The 22,197-nt window shown below is 34.7% G+C and overlaps 1 protein-coding gene across 4 annotated transcripts in view; it reads right to left on the reverse strand.

Annotated features, from left to right (window-relative positions):
* Positions 1-22,197, reverse strand: part of MRTFB (myocardin related transcription factor B) — a 155,210-nt gene that overhangs the window by 99,650 nt on the left and 33,363 nt on the right. Inside the window, exon 1 of one of the 4 annotated variants that reach the window (XM_044659139.1) lies at positions 9,496-9,616. The exons of the other annotated variants lie outside the window; for them this stretch is intronic. Coding sequence (XP_044515074.1) covers positions 9,496-9,616 — 121 coding nt within the window. Of the gene's footprint in view, positions 1-9,495; positions 9,617-22,197 lie in introns of those variants that run through there. 4 annotated transcript variants of the gene reach the window in all.

Below are 22,197 nucleotides of genomic sequence, written 5' to 3' on the forward strand. Positions count from 1 at the left end.
AAAGGAATATAAGTGGAAAGGTTGGGATTGGGTGATGGAGAGAAGATAGGTAAAAAAATTTTTTTAAACTTTCACATCATGAAAAACCCACACAATAAAGATTATAAAGGCAAAATTTAAGCACTAGAAGTTTATGATAATCTTATATTTGAAGTTATAGTTTCAAGAATCTCTTTTGTTAATTATGGAATCACAGAGTTCAAAGTAGCATGAAGTAATCACAAAACCTGGAATGCAAAGAAGCCAAAAATAAGTTGATGGTTGTCCTGTAAGAACTGTGCTATCTGTACTGATTAAACAAACTTTCATCACTATTTCTTGACTGGAACAAAAGTGAAAAGGCACATAAATACCTACAGTAAATCTAACTACTAGATAATATAAGTGAAAAGACTTATTTTAGACAATAATTTTCATGTGCTATCAATATTTTTAGAACCCAGAATGAAAGGCAATAGTTCAGATAGTGACATAAAAGGATAAATTAGAAATAATTAGGAAATTGCAATATCTAAAAAACTTACACTTTAATAACAAAAATGAAATCCAAGGAGGAACAATTAAGATATCAACAGAATTATAATTTCTTTATTTCCATAATTTGCGTATTTTGGACCTACTTAAATCTTTACTTTATATATTATTTGATCAAAAAATTATTTTCATCATATAGCTCTATGATACTTTGCTAACTCTGTGGGTAGTTATGGCTTCTGTTAGAAGAAACTGTTAAAAACGGAACATGTTCCTTTAAATTAATAATAGAATTTTAAAATTCCCATTTTATTTTTGCTAAAGTTTTAATGATATGAAAGGGTATCACTTTTGAGCCAGAAATCTGAGATCCACTTAAGCTTCCAAAGATGAAATTATAATGGGCATGAACATTATTGAATCAATTAAGCATATTAGATTGTAAATGGCATTAACACATTTTTTAAAAACCAAAATTTTACTTAGCTGAAAATTGTAAAAATAAAATACCTCCTGGTGAAACTGAGCAGAACTAGATGGATAAATATTAGATGATTTATCTGTAGATAGTCCGACTGGAGATATTTATGCTTTTCTTAATACTTTCTAAATGATAAATCTGATTTATGCAAAAAGTTCAGTAACTATTTCATGCAACTTTTACAAAAGAGCCTGGAATAAAAATGCATTCAACAATGAAACAGAAATATCCAACATTATTAGAGTTCTGTTTTAAACAGCGACAAGAATAGGTTGGTTCAAGATTTGCGAGTTAAGATATAACAGCTAAAAAATCATGGATAATTATTGTAGCTTTCTGATCTGGATGAGAGATTTGTTCCTAGTGGCCGAATTAAAACTTTTATAGTCTTCTATTTTTTTTTTTAGATACTTTTACTAAGGAATAACTACAAACTTGGAAAATTTTCCAGGTTTTACTTCATTTACTTGTGTAGCAGCAAAAACTGGTTTTACTGTGTGCATAGCTGAAAAGTAACAAAGATAAAAATCCCTGAAGTCTCTCACTGTAGATGCCAGCCATGAACAGGAAGTAGCTAAAATGGCAAAGAGGTGCCAGAGGGGGAACCAATAGGCTCCAGAAAAAGAAGGAACTATATGGCATGAGAGATGGCAGTGGCTGGCCATTGTTGTGGGTAGAGAAACGGTTTATAGCAAAGAACTCTTGGAACTAGCATCCTGTTGAGAGGAGAGGAAATTCTTAAATGATGCTTCATCCTCTCAAAAAGTAGAGGAGTCCCAGGGTCAACAAGGATTAGGAATACCTTCTTTAACATCCCTAACAAATAGTCAATTTCTATTTGAAAATTTTTAGTTGTGGAGAACTGATTCTTAGATTATTTCTGTTAGTTTTCTTTGAATTGTTCATATCCTTTTTTTAAGCTGTGGAAATGGAAATCACGTTCCCCTCAAACTCACTTTGAAAATGGAAAGAAAATGTTTAGAGGATGATATGAAATGAGAATAAAAATTTTAAAACAAACTTAGATTCCATATTGCTGATGTAGCAAATAAATAACTTGTCTATTTTATTGATGTGAACATATAGAGATATAAATTTACCCTAAATACAGCTTTGGCTTCACGCCATAAATTATAGTATATTGTTTCCTCATTGTAATTTTTCTTAATGAAATTGTTGATTGTTTTTATTTGTTCTTTGACCCATTCATTCTTTAGGATAAAAAATAACTTGTTCTTTTACTCAATGAAAACATAGATTTGGAAAAATTTAAGCTACATATGATTATTTTCACTGTTAATAGGAAGGAAGAGGTAATGAATGCTGACTTGGAGTCAGGAAGTCATGAATTTTAATCCTATCTCAGACACTTCCTGTCTATGTGACCCTGAACTAGTCACTCAAACTTTTTTTTGGCCTTGGTTTCCTCATCTGTAAAGTGGGGTGATAACAACGCCTACCTTATACAGCTATGAGGATCAAATGAGACAGGCATTTGGAAATCTTAAAGTATTATACAAATATTACACATTATTATGATTTGTTTATTATTAAAACATCTGATAGAGCCAAATAATGCCTCAAATGCTCATTTCTACATGTGAAAATCACACAAAATTCTTTGAAAGATGAAAGAATGCATTCACTAACTCTTTTATTATTAATTTTAAAAAGAGGTATAAAACAGGGAGAAGTATTCTTGCCAAAAAATACCTTCCACTGTTGTGGAGGCTGTCTCATGCAAAGTCCAAGTGAAAAAGGAATTCTGTATGGACAGTGAGGTCCCCCCTGATGCTCAGGTTTATGTGTGATACTATGTTGATTACATCAAGCCCTAGAATTCTGAAGAGCCTTCTAAGTGAACTCTAGAATCACTTAAAAGACAAAATAGGAAAAACTAAGTGAATGAATTATACCTATTTTGTCCAAATTATGATATGAAATTGGATGGACAATCTATATAGTTGGTTCATCAGCAGACTCAAGCACCTCTTACCATAAGATCTCTTCTGTTTCTCTTGTCTATTAGTATTTCTCCTCCACCAACCACCTGCCCCCACAAAAAAACCTGCCTTGTACTTAATTTGCATTCGTTTTATATTTACTTATATGTGTATTTGTTTCACCCAATAGTATTTAAATTTCTTGAGGGAAGCAGTTTTTTGGTATTTGTATTTTTATAACTACACCCCCAACATTAAGCAAAATGTCTGACACAAAGTAATAAATATTTATTGATTGCTTAATTAGAGAAATATTGGACATACCAGGGCATGGACAGTGATCTGGACCCAGAACTAAATAACAGAAATATAATAGCTAGGATCATATTTGGAAAATTACACAGTTTGAAATGACCTCAAACATTTTTCTGAAATGAAGATCCACCCTTACAATATCAGTGTATTTTTTGCCATATGGTATGAATATGAATCTTGGAATTAAAGCTACAGATCACCTACATGTGGAGTGGGTGTTAGTTGGTTATGGCATATTATCAATAAAAAAATTACAAAGAAGTGGTAAAAAGGATATCATCAGAAAGATGCATGACAGTAAGGGAGGAAGACCAGTCATGAAGCAACAGTATAACTTGATATATGGTATATAATCAATGGACAGTCTACATGCTCCATTGGTATTTATACAATGTTAGGAGATCTAGAAAGTCACTAAAATGTTAGGGGGCCCCCCTTTATAAGAATTTATGGCAGAGTATGGGCAAGATTTACACACAGAATATGTGAAATGAGTTGTAACTGACACAACTGAAGGCAATTACCACACACTGGTGAGATCAGAGACCCATGGAAGAATCAAGAATACTGAAGGATAAGTGATAATGGTATGGTTTACAGAAAGGCTCTCTCACTAATGTCCCACTCTGATTTCTTACTAATTAGGGTATGGAAGTAAAGGCAATCTCAGGGGACAGCAACTGTGGCTGATAATACAAAGCTGAAAAGGTTTCAACCATAGGCTGTTATATGAGAATCACGCTGGCTAAGTTCTGAAACACTCAGTACCGGGTTGGTTGGAAGATGATTACTCTTTCTGCTGAAGTAACTTTTGAAGAACGTTTATTAAGTTACATAGGGGCTGTGATTTGCATTGGTGGAAAAGTATACATATTGATAAAATTATAGATTGAAGAAATATTGAAGTAACACACAGCTTGATAAAGCAATTAAAATGTGCCCCCTTCTAACTTTCCAAAGGGAATTACTTAATATTTTCAAACAATATTATCTAAACTTTTGAAACCTACTAGTGTTACACATTTTTATTTCTTGTCTGTCACACCTACAACAAACAACCATATCGTAGGGATAAAAAGGTAAGATTCACCAATATTTGATATTTATGCTGTACAATTAGTACCGAACTGATAATGAATTCTTTTTTCTCTACCTAGATAGGCAGCCTGTATTCTATAAATTGTAAATTGTTTAGAAATAAGAATACATGTTCCTTTATATATAAAGTGGTGTTTAGTTTCACAAGTCAGCCATTAAAACCTGCTTAACTTATAATGTTACAAAAGTGTGGCACTAGATCAAAAACTAAAGAATCAACTCTTGTATAATGATGAGTTTTTGTTAGGAAGATCTGTTCAAAGTTCCAACATGGATGATAGGATATTTCTCCAGCACCAGCATCAACTCTCTTTTCTCATCTGGTAGACAGTAGGAACAGGGATTTTATTAAATCTAAACCAGTGTTGGGAGCAGCTGTGTGGTTCAGTGGATTGAGAACCAAGCCCAGAGACGGGAGATCCTGGGTTCAAATCTGACCTCAGACACTTTCCAGCTGTGTGACTCTGGGCAAGTCATTTAACCCCCATTGCTTAGCCCTTACCACTCTTCTGCCTTAGAACCAATTCACAGTATTGATTCTAAGACAGAATGTAAGGGTTAAAAAAAAAAAATCTAAACTAGTGCTGGTAGAAAAAGTTATGGATAGATTGAAGAAGGGAAGAACTGGGATATAGAATTGGGATTCAGGAATACTTATCAAGAAGCAAGATTATGGGGACAATAAGGTATTCAGGGTAAAGAATTTGTAGACATATGCCTTCTGCTAGTGTAAACTTCTAAGGAAAAATCTTGGTCCTGAGGAGTCCCTATCTATGTTCTTTCTTCATGTTAATCAATATTTTGGAAAGGCCAGTCTTTTCCCCATTTTCCTTTTAATCTTCTTCCAGATTTCATTTTCTCCCCTTCTTCCCAAGGAAGCCTGTGTTACAGTGGATGTGTGGAAGTCCTTAATTTGAATTCTGCCTCAGTTACTTCCTGGCTGTGTGATCCTAGGCAAGTTACCAAACCTCTCTGTATCAGTTTCCTCATCTATAAAATGGAGAGAATGATGGCTCCTACTTCCCAGGGTTATGAGGACAAAATGAGAGAACTTATACAAAGTACTTTATAAACCTTAAAGTGCTATAATTGCTAGCTATTATTATTGTTCCCCTTCCATTACCTAACAACTCATGCTCTTTACATTGGAAAAACTGAAGGAAAATAGCTAAGTAAAATACACTGTTAGTAAAACTGTGAATTGATCAATATGTTCTAGACTAGAGTATAATATGGAATTACTATTGTAAAAGTAACTGAAACAATTTATACCTCTTTGACCAGAGATCCTATTGCTAGGTTTATTCCTCTCCCACCCTAAGATTAAAAACAAAAAGAATTGTTCCATATATATAAAAATATAGTAGTTTTCTTTATGATAACGAACTAGAAAACAAATACCCAACAATCTGGGAATGTACAGAAGAGAAAAAATGATAAATATGAAGAATTCAGAGAAGCATGGAAAGATTAGAAAGACTGATGCAGAGTAAATAGGACCCTGCTCACCCCCACCCTCAGCCTCATGCACTTATACACAACAACTAGAGCAAAAATGGCAAGATTAAACAATTAAGGTGGAACTTCTATAATGACCAAGTTTAGCCTTATAGTATATTGGTGAAAATGTACCTCACTGGCCTCTGCAATGGTGGGGTCTATGAATGGGGACCATATATATACAGTCAGATGCAATAATGTCAATTGGTTTTAATGAGCTGCTTTTGTTTTCCTCTTTATATTCTTCATGTCAAGGAATTGTTCATTGGGTAGGGAACAAGGAAGATTTGGAAATAAAGATGAAATAAATGATATCAATGAAAATATTTAAAAAACAGATTTATAAAGAACTTTACTCATAGCTCATACCCCATGAGCCAGGTAGCTGAAGTATTATTTCCATTTTACAGAAAAAACTTGGGCTCAGCAAGGTTTAGCACCCAGGTCATTGTTGCTCCTGTACTGAGATTCTGCCCTAGTCCCGGGAGCTCTCTTTCCCCACCCTAGTTATCTCATTAAAGACCAAGTTGACCTGAAGGTGACTGGAGAAGGGGGCACAGGGCAGGTCAAAGCAAAAATGCACCGAGAAGTGGGAGTTCCAAGATTACATGTATGCATGTAAGAGGAAAGAGATATCAGAGAAAGGTAGATCTATACACTTGACTAAGCATTAGGAAACACTGCCATATTTCTCTCCTCCTACCACCAAAGAAGCTGAAGAACATGAAACAATGTTTCATAAAAATTCAGTAAAGTAAAAATGTTCTAGAAACTAGTCCAAAACTGATATTTATTTTAAAATATCCCCCATTAAGAACAGTATAGTATTAATTATATTCCTGGACCTGTTATTGAGACAGCAGGGGAAAGGTCTATAGATAGATATTTAGCTTTTTTTTTTTAATTTAAAATTTTAATTATGGGCAGCTAGGTAATGAAGTGCAGAGTGTCAGGAGCTAGTGTCAGGAAGACCCGAGTTCAAATCCAGTCTTAAGACAATTGTTAGAGCTGTGAACTGGGAAAGTCACTTAACCCTGCTTGTCTCAGTTTCCTAATCTATAAAATGAGTTGGAGAAGGAAATGACAAATTACTTCAGTTTCTCTGCCAAGAAAACCCCAAAAGGGATCATGAAGAATCCAGCATAACTGAAAATGACTAAATAATAATAACTTTTATTTTCACATATGGATTAACTCTATGACTGAATGAGAATTAGCCATACAATTTAAAATTAAGAGTTTGGAAGTTAAGATCTATAGTGGTTTATTCTAATTTTATAGACTATATATAGCCTTTGCTGTTTGACTCAATGAGTACATATTTTCTCCTTTTAGAACTTATCACACCAAATTCTATAGAAATCCAATTTTGCATATGGAAGGATGAAGAAAATGAGAGTATCCTTATTTTTTGTTGTTTTTATTTTTTAAAACCCTTACCTTCCCGACTTGGGGTCAATACTGTGTATTGGCTCCAAGGCAGAAGAGTGGTAAGGGAAATGGGGGTTAAGTGACTTGTCCAGGGTCACACAGCTAGGAAGTGTATGAGGTTATATTTGAACCTAGGACCTCCTGTCTCTAGGTCTGGCTGTCAATCCACTGAGCCACCCAGATGCCCCGAGGGTATCCTTATGACTAGTTAAATGTGTGATTTTTTTTTTCCAGGTCTGGACAAAACCAAATGAAACTCTTTCTTAGCTCCTTTATCAACTATAAAGATATATATCATCACTGTGAACTTTAATTTGGAACAACTATTTTCCCCTCATGTTTCCTCTGTATAATAATATGAGTAGAAAGCAAAATAATCTACTAAGACATTAAGCAAAACCTAAGTTCTGTGTTAGCAAACATAGAATTGTAAGAAGATATGCCTTAACATACATAAAGATTATGTCAGAGTAAAAAAACACAAAGCAAGAGAGATTCTCCTTTCCCTTCTAACTTAACAGAATAAGTAGAGACTTAAATTTATTTGTGGCTCTACAAATATTTACAGACTATAAAATGCAGATGTTACGGTTAAAGAAAAAAAGAACAGAAATATAAATAGGAAAGAAAAAACCTTCAGATTAAGGAGGAAAGAGATACAGGAAAGAAAAATAATTTTTATTTTATCTTGCTAAGGCCAGAAGTCTAGCTGACAACAATAATCCTAAAAGGGACTTTTCACATATTATGCAAAAAACAGGCTAGACTTATTCTGTATGTATATGTTTATATGTAAATGTAAGAAGCTATACCATATTTTTCTATTTCTTATTATTTTCTATCATTTATTCCCCAGTACTTGCTTTCTGTGCTTCTCCAATATTGTCTACTATAATAGCTTCCTTTTATTCTTTCTCTAGAGTCACCTATTCTTCCTGTTTTGCAGGTATGTTTGTTTTCCTCCTTGTTTATTTCTCCAAGCAAAGTAATTTATTTATTACTTCATGTAAATTATAAGAGATTAAATTTAATAGTAGTAATATTTCAAAAGTCCCAAATGATATTTTAAAAAGTTTCCCATGCTAATTATTGTGGCAGAAAATGTTATTGAAAGTGTATTTATAATGAGAATTAAAGTAAGATTTACTTCTTATGAATAGAAGTAACATGACTGTTGTGTTCCTACCAACTGCTATTTTCACTGTCATAATACATTTGTTTCTATCTAGACGTTCCTATATATTTTTCAAACAGTCCAATAGGAATTTAAAGATCTAATTTCAATTAATTTTTCTTACCTTTATTTAAAAATTTTCAATAATAATAACTTCTAAATTGACAAATACTAAGACTCAAACAAAACATTCTGTCTTTTGAAGTTCTTAATTTGGAAGAGAAAACCAAAGCTATTTAATCTCTGGGCTTGTATTAGATGAGCAAGAGTGTGTGGGGAGATGAGGGGGTGGCTGATGGCAGGAAGTCAAAGAAGATGAAACACAAGTGCAATTTTTTTTTTCAAAAAGGGCTGGAAAATTATTTTTCTAATTTAGAGCAAATTGGGAGGCAATGATTTTTATGTCTCAAACTCAGAAACAACTGTTATTTTCTGTAGGAGCTTTTGTATTTCTTAAATTTCAACCCTCTCTACCTTCAACTGGTAATGGCAAGCCAAAGGTTCCAATAGTTTTTTTTTGATTATCAATTATCATCATAGTGGTAAAGTATAACTTGTAGCCTCCTCACCAAGATTCTTTGCTTTGCTTATGAGCTGAACACTATACAGTTTGCAAGAATTTTGAGACTATTGATAAGAAATTTTTGCCTCTTGTGGGGGAAAAATAACTAATATTAAATGAAAAAAATTTTCATCACACTACTTATAGATGAAAGAAGCAGTTATCTAAGCTAATTTTGAAAATGAAATGTCATTCTTTTTTTTTAACGCAGGTACTTTATGAGGGGAAAAAACCCCAAAACCTTAAGAGGACATCACAATTTCTAAATGGACTAACACATTTTTAAAATTAAACACTGATTTAAGATGTATCTTTACTAGATTAATTACTGTACAAACTCATTAAATATTCTTTGGTAAATAATTAGTAGAGCTACCATTAGTAGCATCATTTTCTCTTTACAAAGAAAATAGAGGTACATGCTTATAAATATAAATAATTAACAATGCAATAAATAGCCATGTGAAGGTTGATTGACAGAAATTATTTCTCAGGTTGGCCTCATTCATAGACTGACCTTCCTTAAGACTTTTCTGGTTGTTCACCTCAAGGCATTCCTTTTCTTTCAGTGGTTCGAAATCCCCAGCAGTTAAAATCTCCGGGAAGCCCTGTTGCTGCTTCTTGGAGCTATCGATCATGGTTAGAGGTGCTTTCAGAATGGCAACATCAAGCAAAGAAGAAAAGATTAATTTTCCACACAGCAGCAAACTGCACTGTGAATACTTGGGTCCCAGTTTCCTCTTCACAAAATACCAATAATTGAGCAATTATGTCTTTAAGCAGTTGAAAGCAGCCATTACCCTTTAATTCCCAGTTCAACCCGCAAATACTCTCACTCAGCTCAGAACCCTCAGCCCTCTCCCAGACTGGGAGGCTGAGCTGGTGAGAGAGAGAGAGAGAATGCGTGCGCACCCCCGCTCAAGCTTCAAGATCCCGCCCCTTTCCCAGACAACCCCCTTCCTCAGCCATTCTCGCTTCCTCTCTGCTGGGGTGTTTCAGCAAGGGGTTTGACGGCCAGAATCATCTGACAAACACTGAGCCAAGGAGTTAAAAATAAATCCTGCCGTTGTTAAAGGAGAAGCTTTGGCTAATACAGAAGAAGAAAAATTGTTGCCTAGGGGGTGTTTGTGTCTCTCTCTCTCCCTCTCAGTACCCACCCCCTCCAGCCCCTCAAGGCTGGGGAAACACTTTACATTGTCCAGACAAAAGCATTCATTATTCTGTGAGTTGCTGAGATAAACAAATGGCAGTCTAGAGTACTTGACAGAATTAGGTATTACATTTACTAAATATTTTAAGAGCAAATCTGAATGAAATGAAATTTGAGTTTTATTTCACAAAACTTTTTATTTTTTTAAGCTGTTTATATAATTTATGGCTAGTGTTATGTGAAGCCTATGTTCTTCGTAAAATGAAACACATTAGCAGATTCCCCCCTCCCACTTTGGCATCACAGACCAAAAGCAGCAGTTTTCCTTTCTACCACTAGTAGGCTATGAATTAACATCTAACAATTTTTCTAAGCAAAAATACCCTGTAGCATTGCTACTTGTGATAAATGTCTTTATTTCAAATTATGAGGAAGTTCAATGGAAGATGAACAACTTTCTGTGAGATTTGCCAACTTCTCTAAAACCTAAAGCATATTCAATATAAGTTAAGAGAAAGTAAGTTGAAGGGAATTCTGATGATTTTACCTTCTCACTGTCCAGTCTTAATGTATGTGCAATAAACAATTAAATCTCCTCTAAATCCCATCTTATATTCACAGATGTATATGTAAAATACTTAGAGTGTGAGAGTGTGTGTGTGTGTGTGTGTGTGTGTGTGTGTGTGTGTGTGTGTCTCCCTGAGTAGTCAAAGAAGTCTGTATTATTTCTCTGGTAAGAATGTGTCAACATGGAATCTAGAAAACCCAGATTTGTAGCCTAGTAAGATCTGATGAACCCCAAGTTGTAGGACTAACTTGTAAGATGGAGACCCCAAAGCCTGTACTTGTTCCCTATTCCCATGAGAATCTACCCTGAAGGGCATCTCAGGCTAGCAGTTTCAGACTGAATAATGGACCCTAAGGTAAATGATAATCCCAGTCAGGTGGGGCCAAGCATAAGCCAAGTGACTTTAGCACAATAGGCAGTTGAAGGGGTTCATCAGATCTTACCAGGCTATAAGTTTGGGGTTTCTAGATTCCATGTTGACACAAGCAAAGTTTAAAAAATTTAAGCAGATTTACCAGATCACAGAGGCACCATACCCCTAACATCACGGTGCAGCTGGAATACCTGTAATTTAGGGACTATACTATCAAGAGAAACAACAATGGTCTAATGTAGGAGGTGGCATATGAGCTGAGTATTGATGGAAGGAAAGTATTCTAAGCAGTGGAAGTCAAAAGTCATACATTTTCCGTCACGGGAGACAACCTGTGAAAAAATGCCAAGAAAGGCAAAGGAATTTCATGCACATGGAACAGTTAAGTGGACAAATTTGACTAGGCAGAAGTAATGTGGAATTAACCTGGAAAGATAGGTTGAAGCTGGATTTGTAGTGTCTTAAAGAAAATAGAGAGCTACTAAAGTAGAGGATTGATGTGGCCAGTCCTGCACTTAGGAGTATCAATTTAGCAGCTACAGTGAGGATGGATTAGATGGGTGAAAAAACTGCCTGCACAGAGACTATTTAGGAGGCTATACCAGTAGTACAAACAAGGATAATAAAGTCCTGAACTAGGGGTGTTGTTGCAGAGTGAGAAGAGAAAGGAGAGATGCAGTCTCTAACTGCATTGAAGGATCATTTCTCAAGTTACCCAAAGGAAGGGAAAGATGAAATATGTGAAAAAAATTTCAGGTACTATCACTGAAAAAGCATGACTAAGGGAATATTAATAGGTATCAACCATATTCCCACTTTCCTACTACTGTAAAATTGTTCCAAGAAATGTATACATGCAACAATCTTATCTTTGATTGCACAAGGTAGGCTTTTGTAAGCTTTTGTTTTTGGGGGGTATTCACAGTACCTTATATGCACTTATGAACTGCTCAACTTTAAAAAAATATCTCTACATTTCTAGTTTTTGTACGTCATGTGCTGGCTTTTGGATTCTTTTTTCAAACTTTAACTGCAACTTTAAAAAAGAGACTCTAATTATGGTCTTAAAAGATAAAACATATTGACATCATACAACACTATACATATACTTTATGCATTTTTTGAGTTTCTAAGCTTTTTCTGTGTTGTCTGTTGGCCTTTATGTGCCATCCAGGGGCTTCTGTAAAACTTCCCAAAATTCCCATTTAATTTCTTATGCTGTCCCATAATATAGCAAAACCATGATGGGAAAAGTTGCAATATGGAAGAAATACCTTTATCTTGTTTTTATTTTATATAGATATGACTGTAAATACATACACATGTATACATGTGTATTTGTCCATGTGTATACATACATACAAATAATTTTCATATATGCATGTACAGATTATATATACATATACACACACAAGTTATCATTTCCAATAGAATGTAATTTTTTTCTTAATGGAAAGAACTGTTTAATTTTTGTCTTTGTGTCCCCCAGTAACTTGCATAATGACAGGTACATAGTAGGTGCTCAATAACTGCTCACTGATGACCAAAATTCAGCTATTAGAACATATGCCTTAGACATAAGTGGAAAGTGGACAACAGGCTGAACTCAGAATTGAGTAAGAAAAGGATGGCAATTTTGGGAAAACATCACAGTTCTTTAAATGACTCTAGGGTACTCCCTAAACAAAAGCATATCGTTTTAATACCAATATATTCTTGCTGCTATTATTTTGCTGCAACTCAGTGACACTATAATCTTCAAAAGCAATAAAGACAGATGTATGACACAGTAAATAGCTTATTGCATGTTACAATAGGAGAACTACACAGAACTGGTATGCATTCAAATGGAAAATGTAAAGAATAATCCTGAGGATACTCTGTATATTCTGCTAGTATCCAAATAATGTCAAGCAATATTCCAGTACACTGGATGAATCCCTAACAATGAACTAATGGGAAAATATGAATAAAAAAATTGCACAAGATGAGTAGGCATAGATAAATTTTAATTTGACTTAATGAAAGAAGTATCAATATTGATGATATCAGAAATCTTAAATATTCTTTGTGAGTTAGGCATAGGTATATTAAAAGAAATATAGGGGATAGAGAACTGGCCTTAGAGCCAGGAAAACTTGAGGTTCAAGTCTTGTCCCTAACATATACTGGCTAGAATGACCCTGGACATAATATACAATGCTCCAATAGCTCTCTAAGACCAGACTGCAAAACATTTGTTTATCTTTGTGGGTGAAGAAAGTTAAATCAGTGAGTCTTTCATAAATGAAATCAAAGGTCTGGACAATACATATATGGACCAAGGATTTATACAAATATTGCAGGTACAAAGAATGAAACACTCCTTATTTACAATTAGTTTACATTCTAATGGGTGAAGAGGAAGTAGTGCATATTAGATATGTGTAGAACAAATATAAAGTAAAAAATATTATGTACAATATAGTTAAATACAAAGTAATTTAGGAAGTCTTAATATTACAGCTGGCAGGAAATTGGGAAGAGATTTTCTAAAGGAAACAATTGCTGAACTGCATCTTAAGAGAGGTACCTTGAAGGAGGAGAAAGGAGAGGGAAGAAGGCATTCCAGGATGGGAAACAGTTAGTGCAAAGGCATGGAGATGAGAGAAAAAATTACATGAGTAAAGAACAGAGAGGCTAGTTTGAGCAGAACACAGAGTGCTGGAAGGGCAGTAATGTCCCCTGAGGCTGGAAAACATTTGATTGAGGTTGTATAACATTTAAAAAGATAAACAGGAGTTTATATTTTGGCCTAGAAGAAGCCACTGGAGATGGTTTAGTAGGGGTCACATAGGTCTGTGCTTAATGAAGATTACTTTGACACCAGTGCATATGATGGATTGGAATGGTGAGAAACTTCAAACAAGGAGACCCATTAAGAAGTTGTTACAAAATCTAGGTGAGAGGGGATAAAGTTCTGAACTGAGATGGTAGCTATATAAGTACAGAGAAGAGACTGTGAGAGAGAGAAGTTGTGAACGTAGAAATGGCAAAACTGGGCAATTGATTGGATATGTGGATAGAGGGAAACTGAAAAGTCTAGGACGATGTTGAAATTAGGAACCTGATATTTTGGAAGGATGTCCTTTTGACAGAATGGTCAGACATTTAACTCAGAATAATTCACATGAAGCACATTCACTAAAATAAGAATAAATTGATCAAGGAATGAGCATAAGGAAATTGTAAAATAATTATCAAGGAAGAGATATTCCTTGGTATAAAATAGTAAGGTGTTTCATATGCTATAAAAATGATCGAGAAAATATTTTTAATTTATTTATTTATTGTGTAGTGGCCATTACCACCACAAAAAATTTAACTAAACATAAAAACACATAAAAAAGATTATGTGCAGAAACACAAAATCCATATTGTTTACAGTTTATTTAAAATATGTAAATTCTATATGTAAATGAACATGTTCTCTGCTTTTAAGGTACCCTTGCATTTGTTTTACTTGGATACTTTTTTCTTTTGATTTTGTGGCTGTTATTTTTAAAAATGTAATAATGGCATGTATTAGTCTTATTCTCTTTTCATCCCTTCATGTATTTCCCTTATTTTCTTCATATTTTCAATATTTGTCATTTCAATAATATGATGCACTTCATTACATTCAAATATTGCAATCTATCCAGCCACTTCTTCCATTCATTGCATTTGTGTTATTCATGAATATTTTCATACATGTGCATTTTTTAACCTCTCAATAATGCCCTTAGGGTCAAACCCTAGTAATGGGACATCTAGGTTGATAAGTATGGGCAGCTTTATAGTTCTTAATGTATATTTCCATTTTGCTTTCTTAAAAAAAAATTCACAGCTGCTCTGGCAATGTAATATTAGTCCTCTTTCTCATGTTCCTATCAGCATCTGATCACTTTATCCCATCTGATTCTCAGTTAACATATATTATCAGAACTATATTTTGCTGGATTGTACTTGGGCAGCAGACACAATCTATTGCCAGGACCATACTCTTTCCAAAACAAGTCTTTCTAGTTTGGTCATACCCAGTGGAACTGTTCTTCTAGTACCACAACACCTCAGAGATGCAGGATTACCCCCATAGTATAAAGAGTGTTAAAGTAAGACTTTTGGAGAATATTTATGCTCTTTAAGCCAATGTTGTCCCATCCAAAACTATATTTGGATTATATGCAGGCTCAAGCTTAGATCTACTACTAACTTCATGATGTATGTGGGCTCTAAAGATATCTATCTAATTTAACTTCTCTAAAGTTCTAGTCATCTCCTTAATGTCTTTCTTATTTGTTTTTTGGTTAGATTCATCTAGTTCTGAGAGGGGAAAATTAAAGTCTACTAATATTATTTAGTAATCTATTTTCATCTATATCTCATTTGGTTTTTCCTTTAAAAAAGCTGGGTGCTATAATGCTTACTGCATACAGATCCAATATTGATAGTGCTTCATTTTTCACAGTGACATTATAATCCCCCTTCAAAATAATATAATTACTCTCTCTGTTCAACCCTTCCAATGATATTCATTTTAGCTCCAACTCTGTCAGAGGTTATGACTACTATCCCTACCTCCTCTGGATCAGCTGAGGCATAGAATATTCTGCTCCAGCCCCTCACCTTCACTCTATGTTTGTCTCTCATTTTCAATATGTTTCTTGTAGACAACACATTTCCAGGTCCTAGTTTTGGGGTTTTTTTTTTAATCCTTTCCGCTATCCATTTTCTTCCCATGTGTGAATCCATTCCAATACACTTAATGTCACAGTTACTAGTTGTACATTTCCATCTACTCCATTCTTCCTCAATGTTTGTCTCCCCTCCTCTTTTCTTTCTGTCCTATCCCTCCTCAGATGTCCAATTTATTTTTGATCAATACCTCTCCTATTCATATCCCTTCCCCCAAATCCTCCCTTATCCTCTCAATTCCGCAAAGGCAAAGGCCCACCTTTCCAAAGGTCACTCCCTTATCTCTTCCTCCTTTACCTTTTAATTCTTATTCTGTATATCCTTCTCAAAATCAATTCCTTATCCCCCAATTGTGTCCTCCTGCTTCTGGATTCCTTATCCCCTCACTTTATCCAGCTACTTTTTGATAGATACTCCCCTCTAGATATCATCCTTCTCTCCCTCCCTTTTCTTCTCTATTTAACTCATTCTTCTTCCTCTTATTCCCTCAGTCCCCAAAGGGGACTCCCAGCCCTGCCTTTATGCCTTCCCCCATCCCTTCAGTTTCTCTATATATTAAGAAAAATTTACCCTTCTAATTGTATATGTTGTTCTCCCTTTATCCTAGGTCTGAGGAGAGTTGGGTTCTAGCACTCTTAGTCCTCCACCTATTTGTTCTCTTTTCCATGGCAATCCCTCCACTCATTCTACCTTCATATGAGATAGCCATTTCACCATGTTATATTCATTATCTGGGAAATGATGGATGCCACCTTGAATGACAGGGAAGGCAGCTGGAACACATGGAATGTTCCCAGGTGCCGTGAGCCAGGGGCAAACATCAGTTGGCCTGACAGTATAAATACCCCTGACAGTTACTTGGAGGGGGTCTCTCTAGGTCTCTCTGGGCTCTGGACAGGGAAATTCTGAGTGAGTGGTGAAGGGAGGCAGAGAGATCTATGAAGAAGAGGGTAGGAATAGATCTGAATATTTCCTGAAGACTGTGAGAACTAGTGCATCACCAAACACTGGTAGTGAGAAAGCTGAGAGAATAATATCACCAACACAGCTGCATCAATAGCATTGCCTATTCTCTGGCTTGGCTGTGGCCATGCTGGTCAGAGGCAGTGGAGAGAATAAAGCTCCAGCTTCTACTAGATCAATAGCCTCCAGTCCAGATTGTCAACTAGGCATAGATAACAGATTGATAGGGTCTCCAATCCTCATTCCTAGTCCTGATTATAGATAAAGAGAGTTTAACAAGTACCTTCCTGAATGGTCTTTATATCAGGACCCTTGGGGAGAGAGTCAATGCAGTCAGATACCCAACCAAGGCAGATCAAAGCCCTATATTAATCTATCCAACCCCAGGTTGGACCTGAAAAGGTTACACATCCATCTAACCTCTCAGGGGTCCTCCCTGGGTAACTGTTAGAGAAAAGGGGAAATTATAACAACTACCAAAGGTGATTGGAGTTGGTGTTCCTTCATCATCTGCAGCTAGGGAGAATACAGATAGATACATTCACATCCACTATATATCTATATCTCCTTAGGACCCTCTTTTTGTTTATAACAACCATGCCTCCTCTTGGACTATTCCACTACCATTTTAGTTCTTTCCATTATCTTCCCTTGATCCTGAATCTTCCATCCATACATACCCCTTCAAAATACTCAGGCAATGATGCCATTCCCAGGGACCAGAGATGACATTTTGCCATGCCAGAATCAAACAATTTGGCCTTTTTGGTTGTTTAATGATTAGTTTTTAATTTCTTTTGTATGTTTCTTATAAACAAAATTTTCTCCTGAGTTCTGGGTTTTTCCCCCCAGGAATAGTTAAAACTCTTCTAGTTCATTATATATCCATTTTTTCCATTCATAAATATGCTTATCTTTACTGGATATGTTATTCTTAGTTGTAAACTCAGTTCTTTTGCTCTGCAAAATTCTGTGTTCCATATCTTTCATTCTTTTAATGTTGTAGCAGCTAAGTCTTGGGTTATTCTAACTATAGCTCCACAGTATTTAAATTGTTTTTTCCTTATACTTGTAGTATGTTTTCCTTAACCTTGGATTAAGGAAATTAGCAATGATATCATTTGTCTATTCTCATCTTTGGGTCTCTTTGAGGTAGTGATCGATGAATTCCTTCTTTTTCTATTTTATCCTCTCTAGAATTTCAGAGCAATTTTCCTAGATTTCTTGGGAGTATGGAGTCTAAACTTTTTTTTTTTCATTATAACTTTTCAAAAGTCCAACTATTCTTATGTTGGCTCTCCTTGATCTATTTTCCAGGTCAGTTGTTTTTATGATGTTTCATATTCTATTTTATTATTTAATTCTTTTGATTTTTTTCTTGTTGTCTAAGGAAATCATTTGCTTTCCCTTGTCCAGTTCTAGTTCTTAATACATTATCTTCTTTCATAAATTTTTGGATCTCGTTTTCTTTTTGGGTGATCTTTACATAGTTTTCATGATTTTTTTGCATTGCTCTTTTTTCCCCCTAGTTTTTTTTTTCCACTTCTCTCACTTGTTTTTGGAAGTCTTTTTAAAGCTCTTCTAAAAGCTCTTTTTGAGCTTGTGGTTATTTACTATATTTCTTTGCTATTTCTGAAGTAATTGTTTTTACTTCACTGTCCTCTGAATTAGAGTCATGGTCTTGTCTGTCCCCATAATAGCTATTAATAGTTGAATTCTTTGCTTGCTCATTTTCATTTTATTTATTTAAATCTTAGTAGTCAAGCCAATAGACTTAATTACTTTCTTTTTTCATGATCCCCAGGGATCCTATTGGGTTGATGTATGTTATCTCAGGTTTCAGTGTGTGTGTGTGTGTGTGTGTGTGTGTGTGTGTGTGTGTGTGTGTGTGTGTGTGTGTGTGTTTTCCTGGGTTCTATTTAGTTACTGCAATTTTTATAGTCCAGAATCAGATGTGCACCCAGTGTCCTGCTCAAGCCCCTATTCATGACTGACAAGCAGTCAGTTCACCTCCCACTGTGACAACAACCAGGGACTCCACTCTCCTGGAAGTAACCACAACTGACAGGACCCCAGTCCCTCAGCAAAGCACTATTCATGCTGGGTGTGCCTTCCTCACACCTCCTTTCCTGCTGTAGCCCCAGACAGAGCAGTATCCAGTCCCCATTTGGGCCTCCAAATATTTGTTAGCAGAGAGGCTTGAGTTGCTGCCCTTTGGGCCTGACGCCCATCAACTCTGGCTGAGGTCAGAGTCAAAAACCTTTCTCCTTAGTTGTTCTTAGCTATTCAATTTCACTATGGACTCCTGTCTTCAACACATTTAGTGTTGATTTTATGAAGTTATTTTTGGTGTTGGGGGGTAGGGGGGGAGGCAAGAAACCTTCACACCCTACTCTGCCATTTTCCCATTATGCATCTTACCACACAGCCTGAGGAAATACTTTTTTCATTTACAATTAATTTGGGTATTTGAAAGATAACTATTAATACAGATATATGAATATAATCTAAAGATTGAGGAAAAGAACAGTTCTTGTAAAAATAAAATATTGTGCTATTAAAATGCATATTGAAAGCATTTAATTAAAAGTATTTTTATCAGACTTTTGAGTGATAGGGAATAAAGTATGCATGCCCGATTCTCCATAAACATTTGACATAATTCTAGAAATACAACCAGTAGTGATAAGATGAAAACAAAATTGAAGGCATAAACATTAGCAAAGAGTAGACAAAATCACTTATTTGTAGGTGACTTGATAATGTACTTAGGAAACCTCGGAAAATCCCAAAATAAAATGTGAGACAACAGCATCAGTAAAGAATCAAGGTACAAATTAAATCCATAAAAATCATCAGAATCTCTACAGAATATCAATAAAGATCTAGAAGGAATAATAAGAGAAATCTATTCAAAATAATTACAAAATGCTTAAAAGTATGGGAGCTCACCCACTAAGTCACATGCAAAATTTATGTAAATATAATTTCATTCAATACAAATAAAACGCATTCTTCTCATATTCAGGAAAACAAATAATTGGTGTGATATTCATTCTTCAAGTTTCAGAAAATGAAAGTAATGATACTCCTTGACTTAATTTATAGTTTTAGTGAAAACAAATGTCAAGGAGCTACTTTATAGAAGTAAGCAAAATGGTAATAAAATTCATCTGGAGGAACAAAAGGTCTGTGGGCCTTTTCCAAGAAAAAAAAATTAAAAAAACAAACACAAATAATGGGGATAAAGTATTGGCAGACCTCAAACTGAATTTTAAAAATGGTGATCATCCCACTATTTCGTACTGGTTAAAAAAAGATAAAGATAGAAGTAGATCATTGGCACAGATCATATAAGCAATAGAAAATAATATCCCAATGTTTGATAAATGACACACATAAAACTTATGATAAAGATGTTAATGAGGTAATGCCCTGGAAAAAAAGTTGTATTAACACTCTCCATGTTGCTTTTAGATCTGGTTTAAATGTTTCTGCATTATTTATCCAAAAATTTGAGCTATCTGCAATGAGTAATTAATTTAGAGTTCTCCATTCTTTATTCCCAATTTCTTAATTTTATAACTTATATACTAAAAAATATAATCACAGACATCATACAGATGCCATTTTCTTATAAAGTTAGAATCCTTAATCTTGCAATGATGAGAAATAACTTTCCTGATTAGATTGCAAAATATAACTGTTACCATTTACACTGGGATATTTTACTGAGAAAAAATTTTGGCATAAGTTGTAGTGCAGCTGAAAGACACTATACTACTGTAGCAATCTTTCAGTAAGAAAAAAATGTAACTTTTAAAAAAGTATTTTTTTTTCTGTACATGTCCTTGTTAATCATTTATAATAAAACATCTCTTTTGTCAACTAAAGTGCATGATCTTTAGTTATAGTCATTTACCCTACAATAAATCCACACTCATAGCAGTGGCTTACTGTGTGCAGTGAGGATGTTTGAGTATGAAAATGTATTGCCATAAATCAAGTCAGTTTTCCCACCACCCTGAGAACAAATATTTATTAAGCGTGAGAAAAACTGTATGGCTTAGTGACTAGGAACAACACAAGAACGGCGTCCAAGGAAGCAGAACACAAACAAGCACTGCTCATGGGACCTATACAAAAATTTGGCAGAGTTAGTATATTCTTACAAAACTACAGATAAATTACAGATTATTTCTGTAAGGATTTCTTATTACAATGAGGGGAAAAAAACCTGAGAAAATAGATTAAAGAATGCTTCATTAAATCAATGAATGATCAAAAGAACATAAATGAAATAACTAATAATTAGTCTTCTGACACAAGGAAAACGCTTTAGCATTTAATCTTCTGCATGTATGTATAAAGTGTATTAGAATATGCATCTAGCTATATGATTTTGTATTATTCAGAACTCTAATGTCACTTTTTGGGTACCTCTTGTGCTCTTCAGCATTATTCTGTATTTTAGTTGTATGAGACTCACTGAAAAGGTTAAGCAACTTGCCCAGTGTCACAAAGGTATTAAGTTTAAGTTATAGAATTCCAATTGAAACCCTGTCACACCAATCCATCATTTGACAAATAAGTACCTAGTTTGTACCTTCTTAGAGGATACAAAGACAAAAATTAAATAATGCCCTTATGGAACTTATTTATTTCTATTTGACATCAGAGATGTCAAATGTTCCAGTTCCAGCTCTGTAAGTCTCTGTTCACATCTGAGTACATACAAGATATAAATGAAATAAATGCAAAGTATTTTGGGGGTCAAGCTGCAAGGAGGAGGTGGTTATGAAAGGCCTAATATAGAAGGTAGCATTTGGTCTCAACTTTGAAAGTAAAAGAGGAATTCTTAGAGGCAGATTGAGGAGTGGGTACATTCCAGGCAGGGAGAAAAGATAGCTAATGGAGACTGTAAATTGAGTGCAATATGTGAAGAATGAAAGGACTTCTTAAGAAGGCCAATATGGCTGGTCTATAGGATACATGAAATGAATGGGGTAGAAAGGAAATAAACATTTATACAATATCTATACTATGTGCCAGGCATTGTGCTAAGCAATTTGTATATATTATCTCATTTGATCCTTACAACACTCTAGGAAGGAGGTGGTGTTATTATCCCCATTTTACAAGTGAGGAAAGTGAGGCAAGAAAGAGGTTATATGATTTGCTCAGGGTCACATAGCTGGTGTCTAAGGCTAGATTTATACTCAGGTCTTTCTGACTAAAGGGTGAGCATTCTATCTACTGTGCTACCAGGTACCTAGATAAAGAGGAATAATGTATAAAATTAGAAAGGCAGTTTAGAGCCAGATTGTAAAGGGTTTTAAGTGGCAAATAGGAATTTGTATTTGATCCTAGAAATAAAAGTGAGCTATTGAAGTTTACTGAAAAGGACAGTGCCTTGCTTAGACCTGAGCTTTAGAAATAACACTTTAGT

The sequence above is a fragment of the Gracilinanus agilis genome, chromosome 1 (genome assembly GCF_016433145.1).
Source record: "Gracilinanus agilis isolate LMUSP501 chromosome 1, AgileGrace, whole genome shotgun sequence".
In the NCBI taxonomy this organism is placed as follows: Eukaryota; Metazoa; Chordata; class Mammalia; order Didelphimorphia; family Didelphidae; genus Gracilinanus; species Gracilinanus agilis.